Below are 22,026 nucleotides of genomic sequence, written 5' to 3'. Positions count from 1 at the left end.
AGCATGGCCAAGCAGCCGCCGCCACCCGTAGACGATCCCGGCGCACGTCAGCGCATCCAGGGAAGGCTGAAGAACGGTAGTTGGCTGCCAGTTCTGTCTCTTGGAAGCAAGAAACAGCGACTTCATGTTTGATGACGAAGGAGGAGAGTTTCACTGCACTGAACTGCATCCCATTGCTGTTAAATTGAAGTATGATGAGAGGAGCGCGTGTTGGCGCAAATGCGAGTCGAAGTTGCGAGGAGTGGCCGGGCAGGAGTGGTGGTAGCCTGACTGCAGGCGGGGCAGATACAGTCGGCGCTGGCCTGACGGCGCTTGTGGGTCCAGGTGTTGCACTGGAGTATAGAAAGGAAACGCTCCGCCTTGTCACCGGCAGAGCCTCTGCTGCTTGGCCTGACCCGCAACGGTGGCCTGAATCCCAGGCAGCGGCTCAGGTCGGAGTTCTCCGACGACGTAGCAGTAGAGATTGGTAGGTTTTGGCTTGGTCCGCTTGCCTTAGACGATGGGTAGGCTGTCACAATATGAAGTGCTAGTGCTGCACCGGCGATGGGTGTCAGCGGTCAGGCAGGGAGATAACTATTTTAAATGACTCCCCGATACAAGACTGCTCACTACTTGTGAAACGGACCTCTAATCATAGCAGTTTTCTTTGTAATGATTATATTGTATTAAAGCAGCGTATCATGATATAAGTTGACTAAGGCTGGCCCCCCTCAGAACGGTTACTGAACCGGACATCAGCATAATGGCTAACAACGATTGCATAATCATTGCAGAGGAGCAGGGATATTCAGGTGAGGTTTCACGCTGGTACTAATCTTTATTTACTGATAAAATCTGTATCGAAATTAGAATTTGAATATACCTTCAATTGGTTATAGGCAAATTTCTGGTTCGCCATGCAACTTTGTGTTATGTTTCACCTAGCGGGCGACACATCCCTGATAGGACACATGCGCACATACTATTGCGTTCAAGCATCACCAATCTAACACAAATTTTATTGCAGATCCCAAAACGGCCGTCAAGTCAATCGATGCTGCTTTGAAGAAAATCGACAAAGAGATTCAGGTACGTCGCTTGGAGTGAAATTAAAACTCAGGTGCACCCACAAAGACTAATCAGAGGCTATTTTAAGTTATTTCCCTCAAGTTTGCTGGTGTGTTCTTCATATCATAATGATAATTTCGTAACATAACATCTGCTAGTGCAGCACTATTCTCTATGTCTAGCAATCGTTACGAAAAACTCTTGACGTTTACATTGAGTTTGCTTACAAGGGTTTGTAAACATGTGGGGGTTGATGTGGATCAAAATGAAAATTTTAATATAATAAAATTTAATATCGAATATTTTAAGTGAATAGTCTAACATAAGTAATGACTAGATGCAATTATGAGGGTATCAATAATGCAAAGGTTAAGCCTTATTGGTCCGACCTTTCTAAAAACCCGCTGAATAAGTATAAATGGCTTGTGAGTGAAGAACATGTGCTTAGCACTGTCTAGTGCACATTTGCAGGTCTATTTCCAATTATTAGATGCATCAAACAAACTGCGATTTCTCGTGGGTTACGAGGCTCACTTGCTGATGTGGAAGAACGTGAGAATAACCCAGTGACAATTCTAGCACGGAAGTGAACTTTGGGAAGGAAAGAACAAGTCTATTTAAGAAATTCGGGCGTACATACATATACCGACGCACTCGCATTTCATTTCAAAATTCTGTATTGTATGTTTTGCTCCCGTTATCGAAAATTTTGCTGTGATGGTAACGTGTGCCAAAAAAATTTACCAACAAAAACATGTAGTCCAGATTTACATTATCTCAAATAATTTTTCCTCGCGCACAAAATTTTCTCGCGAATCCCCCGCTTACAGGTGAATGTGAGCCTGGCAATGTTGCGTCTAAAAATTCGCTTCGCGTCGACCAAAGTCGCAATGTTGCAGGAAGTTAGTTTGGATACTGAGAGCTTTCGTTGATGAGCAGGTGCTGCAGGACCGCAGGACTGTGCTGCAGCGACGTAAGGCGAAGCTGCAGGACGCTCTGCAGCAGCAGCAGTCTGCTGAACTCGCCCAGCAAGATTGGCAGCAAGAAAGTGAGTGAATTGAAGTTTACACTTGAGTGCCTAGATCATTTCGCGCTTGTCAGGATTAGCCTACAGATGTTGGGATTAGCATACGAATATTAGGATTAATTGAAAAGTATCAGGATTTACTTAGGAGAACCTAAATTAATCCACGAGTGCCGGTATTTACGTACCTATTAGCCGTTTAAGTGTCAATACCGGTACTACACTGTTAGAAAAATGACCTTTATATAACGGTATTACCGGCGTTTCAGTGGTCGGTCGGCAGGTGAAGAGAAACACCGTGCCGCCGTTTTTATTTTAATTTAACACTAAAAATCCGTAAAACATTTGATAAAAACAGCGAAACAGTTTATTTTCACGGGTTGACCGGCCACTAGAACGCCGGTGGGACCGTTTTTTCTAACAGTGTAAGGTACGTTTGTCAGGTTCAACATAGGGTAATCGAGGTTAGTGATCCCGGCACGTGTTGCTAGTCTGTAGTAGTTGTGTCCACGTGTCCTCAGAGTATCCCTGGAGCCCGGCATGTTGCTGGTCTGTAGTAGTCGTGTCCACGTGTCCTCAGAGTATACCTGTAGCCCGGCATGTTGCTGGTCTGTAGTAGTCGTGTTCACGTGTCCTCAGAGTATACCTGGAGCCCGGCACGTGTTGCTGGTCTGTAGTAGTTGTGTCCACGTGTCCTCAGAGTATCCCTGGAGCCCGGCACGTGTTGCTGGTCTGTAGTATTCACGTGTCCTCAGAGTATACCTGGAGCCCGGCACGTGTTGCTGGTCTGTAGTAGTTGTGTCCACGTGTCCTCAGAGTATCCCTGGAGCTCAGAGTTGCGTCGCCAGCTGAGCACCAGCTTCGGGATCTCAGAGCTGCGACCGCACCAGCTGCCGACGATGAACGCGACGCTGTCGGGCACCAACTGCATCCTCATCATGCCAACTGGCGGCGGCAAGAGCCTCTGCTACCAGCTGCCGGCGCTGCTGTCCAAAGGTGGCTCTTGTTCTTACCCTAACAAAATTTAGAGTCGCCCCAGCTTCTGATTTTGGGTGCCAGAAGCTGGGGCGACTCTAAATTTTGTTACCCAGTGAAAATTTACAGACGCGGCAGCTTCTGATTTGGATTACCAGAAGCTGGGGCGACTCTAAATGTTGTTACTCAGTGAAAATTTACAGACGCGTCAGCTTCTGATTTGGGGTACCAGAAGCTGGGCGACTCTAAATTTTGTTAGGGTATGTACCAACGTAAAAATTCTGCTAGGTAATTCCTGTGAGTTGCTTAGCTTGAATTTCCATGATAATCTATTTTAATTCGTCCTGTGAGTTGCTTAGCTTGAATTTCCATGATAATCTATTTTAATTCACAATTTTGTTTTTTATTGACTTATTTTTGATGAGTTTAGATTAATTATCAATTGGCCTCACCAGGCGTGACGTTGGTGGTGAGCCCTCTCGTGTCCCTCATTGAGGACCAGCTGCTGGGCCTGCAGAGGCGCGGCATCAAGGCGGCCTCCCTCACCGCCACGTCCTCAAAGGAAGACGTGGCCTGCGTCATGACGGTGAGGCGTGAGGACATGTCCTGCCTGCGTCATGACGGTGAGGCGTGAGGACATGTCCTGCCTGCGTCATGACGGTGAGACGTGAGGACATGTCCTGCCTGCGTCATGACGGTGAGGCGTGAGGACATGTCCTGCCTGCGTCATGACGGTGAGACGTGAGGACATGTCCTGTCAATAACCTGGTTTGCCAGGTGAAATCCCATGTAGTTCTACCAACATTTCCAGTGTTTTTCTTGGCCGATCTCATCCCTATGAAAATAATAAAGTTGTACAGGCTGCCCGTGGTAAATCCAGGTGCTGTACTAGCTCTTTACTATGCACCTTGAAGCGCAGGTAATTTTCAAAGCACTGCTCAAGCAAGCTTAGACTCTTTGAACTTACGAACCAGGGGCCATACTTTCAAAACTCGCTAAATGAACGTAAGTACTTACGCTCTATTTTCTTGTCTATAATTGGTGGATTTGGCTTGAAAGCCCGTCAATGATTGGCTTATGAACTTACGATCTCTTAACTTTTTCTGAAAGCATAGGTCCAGATAACAACATCAGTCTTGCTACAAAATTACGTAAGAAATGTAATGACATGTAAAGAACTGTTTATCTCGCCTAGGGCCTAACGGACGCAGCGTGGCCGTGCAAGCTGCTCTGAACTTACGAACCAGATTACAACATCAGTTTTGCATTATAATTAAGCAACAAATGTAAGATGACATCATGTAGTTAACAGTTTATCTCGCCCAGGGCCTGACGGACGCCGCGTGGCCGTGCAAGCTGCTCTGAACTTACGAACCAGATTACAACATCAGTCTTGCTACAGAATTACGTAAGAAATGTAAGATGACATCATGTAATTAACAGTTTATCTCGCCCAGGGCCTGACGGACGCCGCGTGGCCGTGCAAGCTGCTCTACGTGACGCCAGAGAAGCTGGCTAAGAGCAAGCGGCTCATGGCGAGGCTGCAGAAGGCGCATCAGGCGAGCAGGCTTGCCAGGGTCGCCATCGATGAGGTGCACTGCTGCTCTCAGTGGGGGCACGACTTCCGGCCTGGTCAGACATTACTTCTTTATTAATATTATTCTTTTTATGTCAATGTTGGATATATATATTCATGTCAAAGTCCGATTTACTCATGTAAATTGTTGATATTTTGAGCTGGAATAGCTTATTATTTTCATGTGAATGTTAGATATATATATACATATATTCATGTTCAAGTCTTTGATATGATTTACTCAAGTAAATTGTTGATATTTTGAGCTGGAAAACCGTAGTATTTTCATGTGAATATTGGATATATATATTCATGTTGAAGTCTTTGATATGATATACTCAAGTAAATGGTTAATACTTTGAGTTAGAATACCTCATTATTTTCATGTGAACATGGAACATCATGATCAATAATGCAAATAAATTGCGCAGACTACAAATTCTTGGGAGTGCTCCGGCAGACGTTCCCTGGCGTGCCGCTGCTGGGGCTCACGGCCACCGCCACCGCGCGCGTCGTGGCGGACGTCCTCAAGATCCTGAACATCCCAGACTGTCTGGTGCTGAAGGCGTCCTTTAACAGACCCAACCTTTATTATGAGGTGCCTTTGTTGTGAGGTGTCTTTGTTGTGAGGTGCCTTTGTTGTGAGGTGCCTTTGTTGTGAGGTGTCTGGTGCTGAAGGCGTCCTTCAACAGACCCAACCTTTATTATGAGGTGCCTTTGTTGTGAGGTGCCTTTGTTGTGAGGTGTCTGGTGCTGAAGGCGTCCTTCAACAGACCCAACCTATATTATGAGGTGCCTTTGTTGTGAGTTGACTGGTGGGTCTTTGTTGCGAGGTGACTGGTGTGTGTTTGTTGTGAGGTGGCTTTGTTGTCTTCTTGTGAATTGCCTTTATTATATGGTGTTTTCATTGTCATTGTCGCGTGGTGACTGATGGCAGCTGCCTAATTGTTCATGCAAGACCCGTGATCTCGCTCCTATTTTAAGGACAGGAACTTGCTGGTCGACCATAAGGAATAGAAGTTTGTATGTCCCTTGTAAATGGTTTATTAAAGTAGTTTAATAAATAAGTCAGTGATGGAGTCTATCGTCATTTTTGACGGCCAAAATGTTTTTAATTTTGTGCAGAGTTTATGACGTTGACCGAGCTTCCTTATTAAGTGCGTGACTTTATTGCCATCAGAATTTAGTTTCTACTTGCATGATTGGTATAGTAATTCAGTCATAACGACACTACTTCTGTGAACAAGTCACGAAACGTAAAAGAATCGGCGACAGACCACATCAGGCCTACTCTTCAGCGCCGACATCACTATGTTATGTTAGGTTATATTATGTTATAATTACTGTTATGTTATGATTAATACTGTTATACGACTGTTATGTTATATTATAATTAACCTGTCCATTATTCTGGTATTATTGAGGTCCGCGAGAAGAGCGCCGTGGTGAAGGATAGCGTCCAGGAGATCGCGGAGCTGCTACAGACGCGCTACAGGAGCCAGTCCGGCATCATCTACACGACGACCATCAAAGAGACGCTAGACCTCGTCGCCGACCTCAGGGCGCTCGGTCTTAAGGTCTGCTTCTCGTGCAGCAAGGCCATGAGGTCCATACATGTGCCAGGACTAGAACTTGATTGTCATTTATCAACACTGAATTTATTCCTTCATTTTGATGTGAAGTTATACGTATTTATTCCCTTAAAAAGTTTTTTTTCCATCAAATGAATCCTTATTTTTGGTTTTTGCTCGTGTAGTTTAATAAGTTTTCACTTTTCAACAAATTTTACTAAGAAATGAAGTGTGTATGCATGCATTGAGTTGCCATAAGGCTCGCATGCGCCGCAGGTGGCGCCATACCACGGCCAGATGGAGGCAGACGTGCGTAGCAAAGTTCACCGCAAGTGGACCAGCAACGAATATCAGGTACAGCTTCTACCAACTACAGACTTTCCCTCAAGCATTAATGTTTTAATTATTTAATCGTTCATCAATATAACTTCAATGTAATGCCATTAAGTCGAGTCTCCTCTTACAGGCGGTCGTGGCGACCATAGCTTTCGGCATGGGCATCGACAAGCCTGACGTTCGCTTCGTCATTCACAACAGCGTTTCCAAGTCCATGGAGAACTTCTACCAGGTTAGAGAACAATGCGGGAAACCATGTCCGGTATTTAATTGGTTAAAGGGGAGGGAGTGTCTGGGTTAGAGAAAGTCGTTTATTAATGTACCAATCTTTCTGAAAATTCAAACGCGTAGTAAACTAATACAAGCTCATTTTGTTTCAGAAAATGTTGTGGAAAAGTCAAGGAATGTACATAAAACGATAAATCAATATTGGATCCATATTATATCTAACTTTCGGCTTTATATAGCTACCCTACTTTAGAGCTCCCTTTTTTCATTTAATTTGTAACTTTTTGGGGGTGAGGGGAGGCGGAAGACTTATTTATTTCATCCAACACTCACCCCCCAATTTTTAAACTCAACAAATTACAATTATTATTTTATCGTCTATGATATTACTAGCATATCAAGAAAGATGAGTTTCTAGAGTCAGTAGATATTAGTAGTAAAAAACTGATGATATGTCTCGCGACGTCGTAGGCTTTTGATCTTAAACTGAAGAAGTTATAAACGTTCTCTGCTGACACGACCGAGACTGTGCAGGAAAGCGGGCGGGCGGGCCGAGACGGAGCGCCGGCGGACTGCCTGCTCTTCTGGAGGTTCGGTGACATGTTCAAGCAGAGCACGATGGTCTTCACCGAGCAGACGGGACTTGAGAAGTTCTATGACGTGCTGGCTTACTGCATCGATGCTGCCAGGTGGACAACGGCGCTCTGGGGCCCTTTTGAAATTATCTTATTGTTTTAATGCTCTTATGAAACAAAATTTTGTCAAAAAATTAGAAGCGAGCCCAAGTTGCATTTTGTTCATTCCAAGACATCCTAAAATGCGCGTGTTTTGTGTTGATTCTGTGCTGCTACACTCTGACGAAAGTTGGCCTAAATGTTATATATCTTGCCTGCCATCGTCCTGACGAGTGTACTGCTATATCTTGCCTGCCATCGTCCTGACGAGTGTACTGCTATATCTTGCCTGCCATCGTCCTGACGAATGTACTGCTATATCTTGCCTGCCTAGTATATCTAGGCAGATATATAGTATCTCATTAGATATATAGTATATATCTAATGTACTGCTATTATATCTTGCCCTGACGAACAATGTGCCGCAGGTGTCGTCGCATGTTGCTGTCGGAACACTTCGGTGAGCGATGGAACGCTGCGCAGTGCGATGGTCAGTGCGATCACTGCCGCCGTCCTAGGGAGACCAAGCAGGTGGATCTCACCGAGCACCTGCAGCAGCTCAGCGCCATCATCACGCATGCTGCTGCCAGCGACCAAAGACTCACAGGTCAGACATCTAGCAATAAGTTGTAATTTGTTGAGAACCTTTAACTCTGCTCCTTCGTGATGAGGTCATTGCAAAACTAACAATTTTACTGAAAATTGTGAGTTTTTTTCTCACAATTTTGCTGTAGAACGCTCAAGTTTTTAACCACTGTCGTCACATATACGAACACTTTATTTAAGCTCGAAATTTGTATGGCTTGTACAGCAAACTATATGTGACGTTTGTAAGATATTATTCGTTCGCAGACTAAGGTGATTTTTATTTATTTGCTATGTCGAATAATTTCCCAGAACTTAGCTTCAAGTGGAGCTCGTCATTTGCTAACAGCATCTGCACCTACAAAACCGTGCCGCACTGCACTCTTTTTATTACGAGCATCATCATGAAATACCTTACTATAAAGAAGTCAGCTATTCGAGTTGTTCATAATGTTATAAATCTCTTAGGTCAAAAACTGCTCGACGCTTGGCTGGGCAAGGGCGCCACCAACCTGAGGGTGAAGTCTGCCACCAATAGCAAGCTGACGCGCACGTTTGCAGAGACCGTCGTCGTGCATCTCTTGCTGGACATGTGCCTTAAGGAAGACTTCCACTTCACCCCTTACTCCACCCTCAGCTACATCGTGCTAGGTAGTACCTTCTTTTGTGCCTACTTGTGTAAAACGCTGCATTGCGGTGTGTTTCTTGACTGCCTCTATTGTGATATAATTCCATTAATTCATTAATTAGCTAGTTTGTGAATATTGAACTGACATTTCATTATTTTATAAATTAGCTAGTTTGTGAATATTTAGCTAAGTGTATCATTGTATTTCGTGTACTTCACACATCTGTCGTGGCTGTAAGGAATGCGTACAAAGCCATTAGTAACGTAACTGTAGATCACATTCTTGCGAACCACAGTGTTACCTTTACCGCCTTCCAGGTCCGAAGGCCGAGGCCGGTCTGCCTCCTAGTCCATTAATCGTTGCTGGGGCCAGGAAATCATTGTCCGTTGCTCCGTCACATACCCCTGACCAGCCTCCAGATCGCAAACCTGCTGGAAAGTCTGATCGTTTAAACTCAAAGTCATCCAGCCTTCAACAGTCCCGGGTTCATGAATCTCCTGTCAAAAAATCAACTCTAAGTCCTAGCGCTAAGCCAACGTCAACTAATCTTAAAAAGCTGACCAGTAAAGCAAATTCGAAATCTATGTCTTCGGAAATGGAAGCTAAGCCAAGTTACAAGATTGAGTCTGACTCTGATGACGAGGTTATTTGTGATTCACAAGTGTTCGCTGATCACGCTACGAGATCTGACTCGAGGATTGTACCAACGTCTGCAAGCGATAAGAGTCCCGGAAAACCTTCGTCGTTGAAGCGTTCTCGTTCCTCCCTCGATTCATCTCGAGACAGAAAAAATAAAGATTCCGATACTGCTAAAAAAATTCGCTTAGCTGAAGATTTTCAGGAAAGTTCAAATAAGGTTCTTAAATTAGACTCAAATCCCGCGAACACGTCTAAACTTGATAGGAAAAGCGCGTCTGAGTTCAATAACCACACCAAGTTGCCAGATATCAAGCACATTGATAGGTCTTCCTTGTCTCCGCCTCTGAAATAAATTGAAATATCCATGTTTTGTCTCGCCATTGAAGTGTGCGACTAACTTTACTGCAGACATGCACAATCATATCAATTGTAACTTTTAAACGACCGTTGGAAGCTACAACAAATGTGCTTATCAGTTGTGTTGTACGCAACAGCTAACAAAATGTGTTCATCAGTTGTGTTGTACACAACAGCTAACAAAATGTGCTTATCAGTTGTGTTGTACACAACAGCTAACAAAATGTCTCTTATACACATCTAGATGTGTATAAGAGACAGGCCACGTCCTCAAACGTGAGGACATGTCCTGCCTGCGTCATGACGGTGAGGCGTGAGGACATGTCCTGCCTGCGTCATGACGGTGAGACGTGAGGACATGTCCTGTCAATAACCTGGTTTGCCAGGTGAAATCCCATGTAGTTCTACCAACATTTCCAGTGTTTTTCTTGGCCGATCTCATCCCTATGAAAATAATAAAGTTGTACAGGCTGCCCGTGGTAAATCCAGGTGCTGTACTAGCTCTTTACTATGCACCTTGAAGCGCAGGTAATTTTCAAAGCACTGCTCAAGCAAGCTTAGACTCTTTGAACTTACGAACCAGGGGCCATACTTTCAAAACTCGCTAAATGAACGTAAGTACTTACGCTCTATTTTCTTGTCTATAATTGGTGGATTTGGCTTGAAAGCCCGTCAATGATTGGCTTATGAACTTACGATCTCTTAACTTTTTCTGAAAGCATAGGTCCAGATAACAACATCAGTCTTGCTACAAAATTACGTAAGAAATGTAATGACATGTAAAGAACTGTTTATCTCGCCTAGGGCCTAACGGACGCAGCGTGGCCGTGCAAGCTGCTCTGAACTTACGAACCAGATTACAACATCAGTTTTGCATTATAATTAAGCAACAAATGTAAGATGACATCATGTAGTTAACAGTTTATCTCGCCCAGGGCCTGACGGACGCCGCGTGGCCGTGCAAGCTGCTCTGAACTTACGAACCAGATTACAACATCAGTCTTGCTACAGAATTACGTAAGAAATGTAAGATGACATCATGTAATTAACAGTTTATCTCGCCCAGGGCCTGACGGACGCCGCGTGGCCGTGCAAGCTGCTCTACGTGACGCCAGAGAAGCTGGCCAAGAGCAAGCGGCTCATGGCGAGGCTGCAGAAGGCGCATCAGGCGAGCAGGCTTGCCAGGGTCGCCATCGATGAGGTGCACTGCTGCTCTCAGTGGGGGCACGACTTCCGGCCTGGTCAGACATTACTTCTTCATTAATCTTATTCTTTTTATGTCAATGTTGGATATATATATTCATGTCAAAGTCCGATTTACTCATGTAAATTGTTGATATTTTGAGCTGGAATAGCTTATTATTTTCATGTGAATGTTAGATATATATATACATATATTCATGTTCAAGTCTTTGATATGATTTACTCAAGTAAATTGTTGATATTTTGAGCTGGAAAACCGTAGTATTTTCATGTGAATATTGGATATATATATTCATGTTGAAGTCTTTGATATGATATACTCAAGTAAATGGTTAATACTTTGAGTTAGAATACCTCATTATTTTCATGTGAACATGGAACATCATGATCAATAATGCAAATAAATTGCGCAGACTACAAATTCTTGGGAGTGCTCCGGCAGACGTTCCCTGGCGTGCCGCTGCTGGGGCTCACGGCCACCGCCACCGCGCGCGTCGTGGCTATCAGTTGTGTTGTACACAACAGCTAACAAAATGTGCTTATCAGTTGTGTTGTACACAACAGCTAACAAAATTTGCTTATCAGTTGTATTGTACACAACAACAAAAAAATGTGCTCATCAGTTGAGTACTTAATTGAACAATATTTTTTATTAGCACCGCCGTTTCCTTCATGTAACTCATCGTCACTGTTCCACTGCATGCTCAGGAACAGCTTTTCTTAATTAGGCCGACTGAAAACGCTGTTTTTGCACTAACATTGCACGTTCTGCGAGCGATGTTGTGGTCACGTGCTTCCATCACACGCCTGCGCCCCGCAGCAGTTCCTTGAGAATGTCTCCTTTATGTACCACCTCACCACGGAACATTATCTGCGTTATTTCAGCGCCAATTTTAATGATCAACTCGCCTACCTACCGTATTACTTATGTATTTTTCAATCTTGCCTGTAAGTCACAAGCATACGTACGATGCCAACTAAATTTAATTTCCCTTGACTAAATAAAAGGCAATTTCCTGCCCGACCAGAATGCAGGTATCGGTGTTCCTAAGCAGACCTAACTTTAAAATGCTTAATAAATTCATATCTCCGAGCATGACTCGAGTAACTCTGTAGCAAGAATTCTCTTCGGCTTTAATTCAACTTTTTACGACCTCATCAAAATTACCTACATAATGAATTGCCAATCTAGGTTTTTTTTCGTCATTTGCTAAATTTCCTATGTTTCATTTGTTACGAAATAAATATTTGTTGGCATCACAAACCAAGTTTATATTTCTCACATTTATTCCTGAAGTACCGCTGTACAATACATGTACGCAATACAGGTAGCTATTTGTTAATATTGACGTTCACAATACCTCTTAGCTTATCATGTCGCTAGTTGAAACGAGCAATGCTATACATGATACTCGAACACTACAATCAACACTTAAAAGCCAAAATTTTTGGGTTTCTATCAATCAACTTTCTAAACTCGAGCGTTGAAACATAGAGTCAAGAGACCTGAGTTCTCATTTGCGACCAGGCATGAAAATAACTGATAATATACAATGTCATCAAGATGTCTGACTGTCAGTGGGCATACGGTCACTTGTCATCTCCGGAGCAAGTTGAGAAGCGTTCTACAATGCGTCCAATGTACAGTCAGAGATAGCAAGTGTACCAGCCTCCCAGCCCTCCAGCCCTCCCAGCCCTAACTTGTAATCTCCGGAGCAAGTTGAGAAGCGTTCTACAATGCGTCCAATGTACAGTCAGAGATAGCAAGTGTACCAGCTGGAGCAATTGTAACTTTTGGACGAGCTTAATGCGAACGAGCGAGCAGTGCTTTTCTCTGTATTGCAAATTGAACTGTGATAATGGTTCGACAAAATATAGGAACACTGCAGTTATAGCGAGTTGAGAGAAACGTTACCATTACAGTAAAAGTCCCTGGCGCATTCCTCATTCTTGAGAACGCTCGGTGGCAGAAAAACACGACATAATTGCTGCAATAGACGGCAAGGGTAAATTCTATGCTATTATTACATTAAGCTAGCTGTACAATCTTGATGAAGGCGCTTAAATCTTACCTCGCGGTCAAATTCAAGAACAGTTATTTATTTCAAGTAATAATTTAGTCAATATAATTTTATCGTAATCGAATGATACTAATCAGTCCATGCGAGCTATGCTTGCTGTAGCGTCACATACGAGGGCACCAGATACGCTATCTGCTGCAGACAAGTCGGAGTTACATTGCGAGCTCAGCAGCCCTTTAACGGCGAATGTTTTATAAAAACATTTGTGATGGTTTTTTTTTGCAGTAACTTAGAACGCAAAACTCGGAACTACGAAGAACAAGAGTGACTGCGCGTTGTGTTGCCGACTCGTGCATTGCTCAGAGTTTTTGGTCAATGAACGAGTCGGGTTCTCTTGAACTCGCCAATGGGTAGGGCTGCGTAGATAGCTTAATAACATGAATAACTGTTATTATTAAGAACCTCACACGCATGATATGAATAAACAGATATTTACAGGCAAATGTCGGTTCGAATCGTAAAAATAATATTGCAGTGAAATGCACACGGGAATTAAACGGTATTGCGTGACCACAGGCATCTCCGTGTACTCTAGGTGGTCTCAATCACAAGGAGCCCAGAACCTAGCATCCTCCCAACGATTGGCACGGCTGCTTTGGCGAACCAAACATCGGTTAAAGTTTCAAAATTATTCCATGGACTTGTATTCGATAACTGTTCTTTGTCGACAAAACCCTCAAACAAAGGAGAATAACTAATTGGCTCAGATCTCTGGCAACCAAGACGATCATACCGAAATAATGCAATCACTGGACTCAGCGTTGCCGATAACAAGAGATTAACTGCTGGCTTAACTACTACGATAACTGAAGTAGATGCAAGACGTGTTCATTAAAATAAAGAACACAGCACCAAAGAATACCACGACGTATTAATTATTATAAGTTACACGACACTCATGTCGTCAACGCCTGACTAAAATTACTTGCCAAGTTAAATAACAACTGCAGCAACTTCAGTAAAACTTAACAAAATGAAAAGAGCAAATCAAAAGAAGATAGAAACTTAGTAACAAGAGAAACATCCAACAATATTTCTTAAGTATAGTAAAGAAGCGCGCAATGTACACAACGTACGGGAAGCTAATTTAGATGGATGGCACATCTAACATCACCAAAACCTTACCGAGTTACTCGCATGCATGAAAAGAAGCCTTCTTACACCATTCAATACAACCTGTCTCTAAATAGTACACATACCGGCTGTCTCTACACAGCACACACACACATCGCCATCGATACAACCCATCTCTACACAGCACACACACCGCCATCAATACACCCTGAATTACCTTCAACTTCAAGAACCAAGTGCACGTGAACTGTCAAGGTCCAGACTGTACATTTATAGGCCATTGACAGACCCTATAAAAATCAAGCCTTCATAACATTTAGAACACACCAAAACATTTCCTGACTAAATTCATGATGCATAAATTTCAAATACATTTTTTGAAACATCTCAATTAAAAACACAAACTTGAAGCCGATGTGAGGCGTTAATTACAATAAAAAATTACAAGAGCCTTGATGCAAGACTGGAACGAAGAAGCCCATGTCAAGCGAGAGTTAAAATTAAACGTCTTCTTTGAGACCACAATTCCTGCCTCTTACACCCCAGCTCTGAAGTCTCCATGGACAGCAAATAATTTCAGGGAACGTCATCAAGCGAGACGCGCGCAAGAAAACGTGTTGACATGCAAAACGAATTTTAAACCGATTATTCGGGTTAGTCGATGAGGGCTCTTACACGAACGATGACGCGAACAGAATTACTTAAGGTCTTTGTAACAATTGAATTCTGAGTAAAAAGTAAATATTTTATGCCTATTGTTTGGGTTGGTCGACGAGGGCTCTTATACGAACGATGACGCGAACGGAATTACTGCAACAATTGAATTCTGATTAAAAAGAAAGCCACGTGAAGATCGCCGCGTGTAACTCCGAGTACACATAATAAAAACAATGGCACAAGTTTGCTACAGCATCCTGCCCTTAGGTTCACCACACTACAATAATAGGTATGCTAAGCCTCTTATTATATATAATAAGCAGAATATGTATGTATATATTTATAAACATCGTCTATTCGACAGTGCAACGCATGTTACGCGAACATCGCAGCAGGTCTTCACAGGAACAATTGGGGTCTCTTAGTTGTAGTAAAAATTAATTTAAAAGAACTTTATAAAATTACTGATTTCTGGCACGTAACAAAACCTTGATTAGACACGACTAGATGGTTCATTATTTCATACATATTAACGATCTTCAAACTGGGATTTCATTCTAATGCCCTAAAATTTGTTAAAATTTCCTTACTGTAAAATATTGCACTCGGACAAAGAATTCTATGCATTGAATAGCAACTCTGACGTCAGTGGGACCCCACATTGCTCCTGGGAAGCATTCACGTCCATCAATTTACCCTAGACACACAATCTATTCTGTTAGGAACCTTGATTCATAGCGTCGCTATCGGCAGCAGTGAGATATTGCACTGCTTCCCTCCTCAGGGTGCCTTAATTTAGGCCTACATTAAAACAGCGCTAAATTCCATAAATTAAAACGACGAAAATATATATGATGTCAGAACACACTTGCGTGGGCAGGTTTGACATTCGTTGTAGAAGGGCACTAAACTTGACAACACAAACACTCAATTATAGGTTACGTAATAGAGCATTCATCGTTCGTCGCCGTAACAAATGAAAAAAACATTGAATTTTAACAGCGTCGTAACAGTTCAACCACTTGAGATCAATCATGTTGATCACTATTGGCAATGGTGACGCGAGGATTAGGCAAAGCTATGTTCTTCAGCTTACTCAGCAAAATTCATAAGAAGAAACTTTCACGATTGAATTCAATATAACACTTGCGCACCAATCAGTAGACAATATCAGTCCACTAAAAGAAAGTCCGCTGTGGCCGTTAATGGTTGTAGTGGCGCAGGGACGGGTCATAGGGCCAGAAAGGGAGAGGATATAGAGTGTGCTGCGTCGACTGAGGACTTTGGTTCATACCGTCCAGAGGTGAATGATTCTGCATGTGAGGAGGCCACTGAGGCGTGCTGGACGGTGTCTGGGCGGGCCTGATCACGCCCATGTGGGACAAGTTGTCGCCCAGCCTGGCCATGGGGTCGGCAGGACTTGCACGGCTCATGGAGCGCAAGTTATCTATTCTCGAGTAGTCTCTGTCGTCGTAATGGCTCATCATGGCCGCAGCCGTGTCAGACATCACCGACGCCATGCCGCTGCGGCTCTGATTCTCAGCCATACGACGCAAGTGTTCAGCCAAATATCCGCCGGGTGTGCTGGTCATGCGGTTGAAGTTTTCAACTGCCATACGGCCGAGCTGGTCACTCATGTGACTGCTGCCACTGCCCGCCCCCGGCGTGTCCGAAAGCCTGCTGGGACTGTCCTCTGAAGGTCGCATGTCTGCCATGTGCTGCTGAGGGTTGGGGATCCCATTGTTCCCATTCCTGTTGTCATTCATCAAGAGCGACTGCGACGTCATCCTCGTAAGATCTTGAGGAACATGCAATTGATCCTCATTGCTTTGATGATGCATATTGTGCAGACTTGGGTTGAGGCGCAACTCTTCAGGATCAAGCTCGCGCCTCTCGACCATATGCCGCATGTGTTCGTTCATGAGCAAAGGGATATTCTCTCTCATTGGATCTTCCCTCAGGGAGCTTTCACTGCGCATAGCCAGTTCCCTAAGTGGGTTATCACGAATTAATCCATCCCGAAGATTCTCCCGTAAATTGTTGTCTCTGATTCCATCAGAGCGCATCGGATCATCGCTCATATTCTCGTCACGAATCCTGTCATCGCGGCCACCGATGCTCCTCATTGATTCGTCCTGCATTGGCCCGTTCCTGTGAGCAGAGCTTCTCATGTCTTCATCACGCATGAGATTATTCCTCATGACTTCATTCCTCGAGAAGACGTTATCTCGGACAGGGTTTTCGTTGTGACCTGATGCGTCGCGCAGACTGTTCCCGCGCATCATGTTGCCTGCCATATCTTCATCTCTCATGATAGAGTCTCTGTTGTCGCGCAGTAAGTTGTCTCTCATGATGCTGTCCCTCATGAGAGTGTCGCGGTTATCTCTCATCAAGTTTTCCCGCAATTGGGTGTTGCGCATTAGGTCGTTCATGGCGCTGTTCCTGTCAGGGTCCCTCATGGGATCGCCAGAGTGTTGAATGCTTCTGCTCGGAACTTGCGAATCATCCATAGGTTCCTCACTCTCCGATTTCATTGTCATGCTCATTGAATTATCCAAGTTGTTGCCAAGGGATCCTCCTAACATGTTCTTCACCATGTTGTTAGCCTCGCTGTAGTGCTTATTACGATCAGTAGGTGACATGTGGTTACGCATGTTGATGGGCAAGTAGCTCTCAGGAGGTAACTCTTCCATATGCTCTGTCATGTTGTGAACCTTTCTTTTGTGGATTTGGAGATCATATTCATTGCAGAAATAAGTAGAGCAAACAGAACATTCTTCGTTAAACTCCCCAGGACCAAACTGTTTCCTCAAATGATGACATAAACCAAGTCGTTGAGTGAACATCTGACCACAAGTTTCGCATGAATATTCTTTGTCCAAAGAATGTGAACGGAGATGGTGCTGCATGGCCATTTTTTGGCTGAAACACTTGCCGCACTCAGGACAAGGAAAATTGCCAGACTGATGAATAAGTTCGTGCTTCTCAAGATATTTGCGAGATGTGAAGAGCTTTCCACAGTAGCAACATGGCAAGCTATCATTGTTGTGAACTTCCATGAGATGCCTTCTTAGCTCCGTCTGCTTGAACAACGTGGCGCAAATAACACAAGGAACATCTTCTCTGTCTTCATGCCATTTTATGTGTTGCAAATACGTGTTGCGTTTGTTAAAGGTTTTGCCACACATACTGCACTGGAAATCACCGTACACAAGAAGTTCCTTTTGGTTGTGAGTGCCATGTTGCTCCGCAAGGCGAAGGTGTTTTTCCAATTTCTCTCGCCACGAGAATCCCTCACCGCATGACTCGCACAAGTATAGGTTATTCACCTTATCATAAATACGGCATTTGCCTTCTCTTTCAAGCTTACTGATGTGATAGTCAAAGTTTGGCTTATGATAGAAGTGTACTTGACAGAAATGGCAGACGTATTTTATTTTGTTTTTGTGGTTGCTGTAATACTCTCTTCTCTTCTGCATCTCTTCATGAGTGAGCATAGCACGAGGCGGCAGTGAATTCATTGAGTTCATCATGGAACCATTTGCAGAGCCAGGATTACTGAGGTCAGATCCTCCTTCGCCGTTATGCATCTTTGGTTTTTCGTCATGAGGCTCTGCTTTGACAATTGTGCCATCCTTTAAAATGCACTGAGGTTCAAAAATGTTTCCATCCTCGTCTATGGTGTCAGGTCGCTGCATGCCAGGGCCATCTGCAAAAGTAAATATACCGTATACGTTTGTAAAAAAGTAAATTAATACTCACGTTTGGTAAACATTAATTCACTTAACCTTAACCCTAAAGACTCAACTAAATTTTCGGAAAAATTAGAAATATTTCAGAAAGAAAATATTCAGAATGAATGACTCACAGCCAACAGGTGGAGGATACTTTCTAGGCCGACCGCGCTTCCCTGTCCCAACAGGAGTGAGCTTCTTCTTTCTGGAAAGCAAAAAATATGTGAAATAAGCATGTATAATAGGTAGATTTATCTGTCTACCTATTTATAAGCTACCTAATTGACTATTTTCAAAGTTTTATGTAATATTCTAATATTCATACTTGTCCCCCAAAAATTTTAGACAATAACCTCACCAGTCATTTACAAATATATTACTTATAAGCAACTAGATTATAATTAATTTCAAACTTCCACTATATAGGAGTCTATGAGCGCTTTAATTACTTGATGCCCAGGCAGGTGCAGCAGTTAGTATTATGTATGGAGGCAAAGTGACTCAGCATTGACACTTGAGAAGCAAACTTATCCTTCCACTTGCTGTACTCAGAGTTGATGAGCCCCAACATTGTATCAGAATCTGCCGTGTCTTCCAAGTCTCTGCGAGACTCCAGCCTGAAATGGTGAGTGAAATTAATGTATGTAATCTAAGTTGAAGGGATTCCTGTAATGAAATGGCATGAGTAATGTTTAATATTAGAGATTCTACAACACTCCATTCCAATATGGAGAAACAACAAAAAATATTTCTTAAGATTCTGTATTCAATTATTTCAAAATGAAACACTGTGAATATCTGAAAATTATTTACAACACTCCCAGAAAGAAAAATTTTGGAATGATTATTTTCCAGAAGTCATTTATAGAATGTTACTCACAAACTGAGGAGCAGTGTTGTCAGTTCTGCATCAGACACATTCAAATCAAGACGGGCTTTAGTCCAAGCTTCATGATTTTGTTCTCCAAGATCAACAATGAATCTACTTCTTGGTCGCCCTCTTCTTGCTGTGCCGAACGGATCAGGTATGTGTCGCAGATCATATGCGCTGCAGGGCCTGTCATCTGCACTGTTGAACCTGAAGCTTCCTCGCCCATAAGAGCTCTTGCCACGTCCCATGCCAGTGCCATTTTTGCTTCCTCTTGGCCTGCCTCTCCCTCTTCTCATCAACAGTGGATCATAACAAGTTGCAGTGTTGGGAAATTCAGAAGATGATACAGAGAGCGAGCTGTCATATGATTGGTTTAGTGAATCATTACCAGACATGGTATTAAGAGCACTGTTCATGCCATTATTAACTTGATCATTGTGTTGCTGCATTTGGTTGATTGAGTTCAGATGAGATAGAACATCGTCTCTCTTGCTGCTGAAGCTTTCACAACGATCTAGAGGTATCATAGGAAAAATGGACTTGCCAATCACATCCTGATTCTGCCTTTCATGGTGCAGGGCCTGTTGCAGCTGAGACTGATTTTGTGAATTCATCATACTATTATTGTCCATATTAACCATTGATAAATTATTGCTACCAGTTGCACTTGGGTCAAAATCATACACAGAATTTGGACGTGAATGTGTTTGGTGCATGTCAGATGATGTTGAGCAGTGACCATTATCTTGATAAGAAGAATTTTGAGAAGGTATTGGATCACAGTTCTGTGGACGCATGTTGGATAGCGTGTCACAGTAATCTCTGATAGCATTAGCAAGAGGATTGGTGGTTGGTGATGGAGAAATCATTGAGGGCATACTTCCTGGATTGGGCAACACTGGAGGGGGCAAATTTAAATGAGCTAAGGAATGGTTGTGATGATCTGACATTTCAAGGTGTTCATTGCAAGTTGAAGGATTTCCTGCTATTGCAGGAGTGTTACCTGCAAGAGAAGCTAATGTATCAGAGAACATGGAGTGAGGTGAAGAGTTTTCTGTTGGATGTGGAGCCATATCTTGAGTATATGAATGTGGATTTTGCATATTTGTTGGGGTAAAAGCATTACCCATTGAACTAGCTTGCTCATCTTGATTCAAGTTCATTTGCTGATGTGATGGCATTTTTTGAGAATGTATCAAGTCATTCTGCATCACTTGATCTGAGTGACTTTGATTTTCTTGAGGCTGACATTCTTCACTTCCCAATAATGAAAGAGAAGAATTGTCTTGTAATCCCTGCTGAGGAACACTTGAATCAACCAGCACCTTTGGTTGATCTTGATGAAGATCATGGTCATGTTGCAAATTTGAAGGATGTTGTGGAGACTCACAGTGAGATTGTGGGGTACAATGAGATTCATCATTGTTATGTTCAATTCTAGCAGTTGGTGAGTGTGCCAAATGATCACCTGGTTCTTCTGAAAACCTTGCAACTAAACTTGTGTTGGAAATTGTTTCCGCTACTGCTTGATTAGATTCTTGCAGTGGAGAAGGAACAACTTTTTCAGGCATCACTATGTCATTATTTTGTGAAACCTGTTGTTTCATCTCGTCTTCAACAGTTTCATCCACATGGTCATTGGCGTGCCGAAAGCGAAAATTATTTTCCTCTGTTGAGTTAACAAGTTCACTCTCTTTACTTGCACTGTTTCCAAGCTGCGAAAAATTTTGCCCCTCATTGGGGTCTTGAGGCGGCTCAGCAGTAGCATCACCCCCAACGGTGGTGTCAGTCATAGGCGTAATATATTCGTCACTAGGATACACTTCCATTAACACACGAGAAAAATACTTAAAGATGCCATTGATCGGTTCTCCGGCGTCTGTCAGCTGAACTGTTTGTTTACAAAATGGTTTTGTTTTCGCAGACGCATTGCACCAATGAGAGAAACGCAGTAGCTCTTGCCACCAATGGCAAGCCAGGTAGAAATCGATCAGACTGAAAGAGGAAAGAAGACAGGCTCGCGTTCACGTTGTTATCATCGAATCACTAAAAAAAGCAAAACATCAAATTACGTACTCGCATTGCCGCTGCTTGCAACTGATATGTTTATTTTCGTTTAATTATGTACAAGTATTTTTTGGGTCCAGTATTTTTGTATTTTACTGAAAAAGTTGTTTGCTGTTTGATGAGCGCTGGACTGAGTGTGGTCACGTTTGCTTCGTGCATCGCCATTCCTTTATTTTCTTCAATTTTTATTTCATTATTTGTGTAACTTCTCAGCTTTTTAAACAAATGAAAAGTATTGAATTTGAAAATTCTTTTTATATTCACAAAAATCAGACGTACTAAAGTCTTATATGTGAAATCTTATTTACGCAAAAAAATTGTCCTCGAGCGAGTAGGCAAGTTTTACAGGCATCCAGGCACAGCCTTATCTTTTTGTATTTCTTTCCGTCTTTACGAAGCTCGTGCTCACGAGACGATCTTTACTTGTGATACAAGGCATTTTGTGCCAATATTTTCAACTTCAATAAGTCGATAAGTACGGAAAATCCATATTTTTTCGTTTTTTCTTTAATTTTTTACTAACATACGTATTATGTAAGTTAAAAAATACAACGAAAATAAAGATGAAACAAATTTTGAAATTAAAACGGTTCTGTTGTTTATAATTAGTCGCAATTTTGCACGATGAGAAAAATGCTTACACTTGATGAAAAACAATACAATTAACAGGACCTAAATGGAAACAAAGCTAATTAGCA

At 42.7% G+C, this 22,026-nt stretch overlaps 2 protein-coding genes across 3 annotated transcripts; one reads left to right on the top strand and one right to left on the bottom strand.

Moving 5' to 3' along the window:
- The first annotated feature begins 645 nt into the window (after positions 1-645).
- LOC108677062 (ATP-dependent DNA helicase Q1) lies at positions 646-9,853 on the top strand. 2 transcript variants are annotated; one of them, XM_047884351.1, is made up of 15 exons: positions 646-791; positions 1,007-1,068; positions 1,987-2,095; positions 2,888-3,067; positions 3,502-3,632; positions 4,504-4,678; positions 5,054-5,178; positions 5,292-5,333; positions 6,047-6,199; positions 6,470-6,547; positions 6,660-6,761; positions 7,292-7,446; positions 7,860-8,038; positions 8,485-8,667; positions 8,963-9,853. In XM_047884351.1, exons 1-15 carry the CDS (start codon positions 743-745, stop codon positions 9,634-9,636), a joined length of 2,397 nt encoding a protein of 798 aa, XP_047740307.1. In that variant the 5' UTR covers positions 646-742; the 3' UTR covers positions 9,637-9,853. The 2 variants fall into 2 exon arrangements, with proteins under 2 accessions (XP_047740307.1, XP_018020703.1); XM_018165214.1 differs by lacking the exon at positions 5,292-5,333 and having other exon boundaries at positions 5,054-5,220.
- A 2,260-nt stretch (positions 9,854-12,113) lies between these two features.
- LOC108677065 lies at positions 12,114-21,433 on the bottom strand. The gene is made up of 4 exons (XM_018165216.2): positions 19,271-21,433; positions 18,840-19,007; positions 18,525-18,595; positions 12,114-18,365 (listed from the first exon to the last, which is right to left on the bottom strand). Exons 1-4 carry the CDS (start codon positions 21,088-21,090, stop codon positions 15,859-15,861), a joined length of 4,566 nt encoding a protein of 1,521 aa, XP_018020705.1. The 5' UTR covers positions 21,091-21,433; the 3' UTR covers positions 12,114-15,858.
- Positions 21,434-22,026: the final 593 nt, after the last annotated feature.

Source organism: Hyalella azteca, unplaced genomic scaffold (genome assembly GCF_000764305.2).
Source record: "Hyalella azteca isolate HAZT.00-mixed unplaced genomic scaffold, Hazt_2.0.2 contig15264, whole genome shotgun sequence".
In the NCBI taxonomy this organism is placed as follows: Eukaryota; Metazoa; Arthropoda; class Malacostraca; order Amphipoda; family Hyalellidae; genus Hyalella; species Hyalella azteca.
The sequence above is the reverse complement of the archived record's forward strand: the minus strand, read 5'-3'. Positions and strand labels throughout refer to the sequence as shown.

Bases quoted from the DNA above. Each gene is read 5' to 3' on its own strand.
- LOC108677062 (XM_047884351.1), top strand. From the start codon at position 743: ATGGCTAACAACGATTGCATAATCATTGCAGAGGAGCAGGGATATTCA. The intron at 3,068-3,501 runs GTGGCTCTTGTT...TGGCCTCACCAG, and splicing joins GCCGGCGCTGCTGTCCAAAG to GCGTGACGTTGGTGGTGAGC. The intron at 7,447-7,859 runs GTGGACAACGGC...AATGTGCCGCAG, and splicing joins TACTGCATCGATGCTGCCAG to GTGTCGTCGCATGTTGCTGT.
- LOC108677065 (XM_018165216.2), bottom strand. From the start codon at position 21,090: ATGGAAGTGTATCCTAGTGACGAATATATTACGCCTATGACTGACACC. The intron at 18,596-18,839 runs GTAATTAAAGCG...TTTGCTTTCCAG, and splicing joins TGCACCTGCCTGGGCATCAA to AAAGAAGAAGCTCACTCCTG. The intron at 18,366-18,524 runs GTGAGTCATTCA...TTACTTTTGCAG, and splicing joins GTATCCTCCACCTGTTGGCT to ATGGCCCTGGCATGCAGCGA.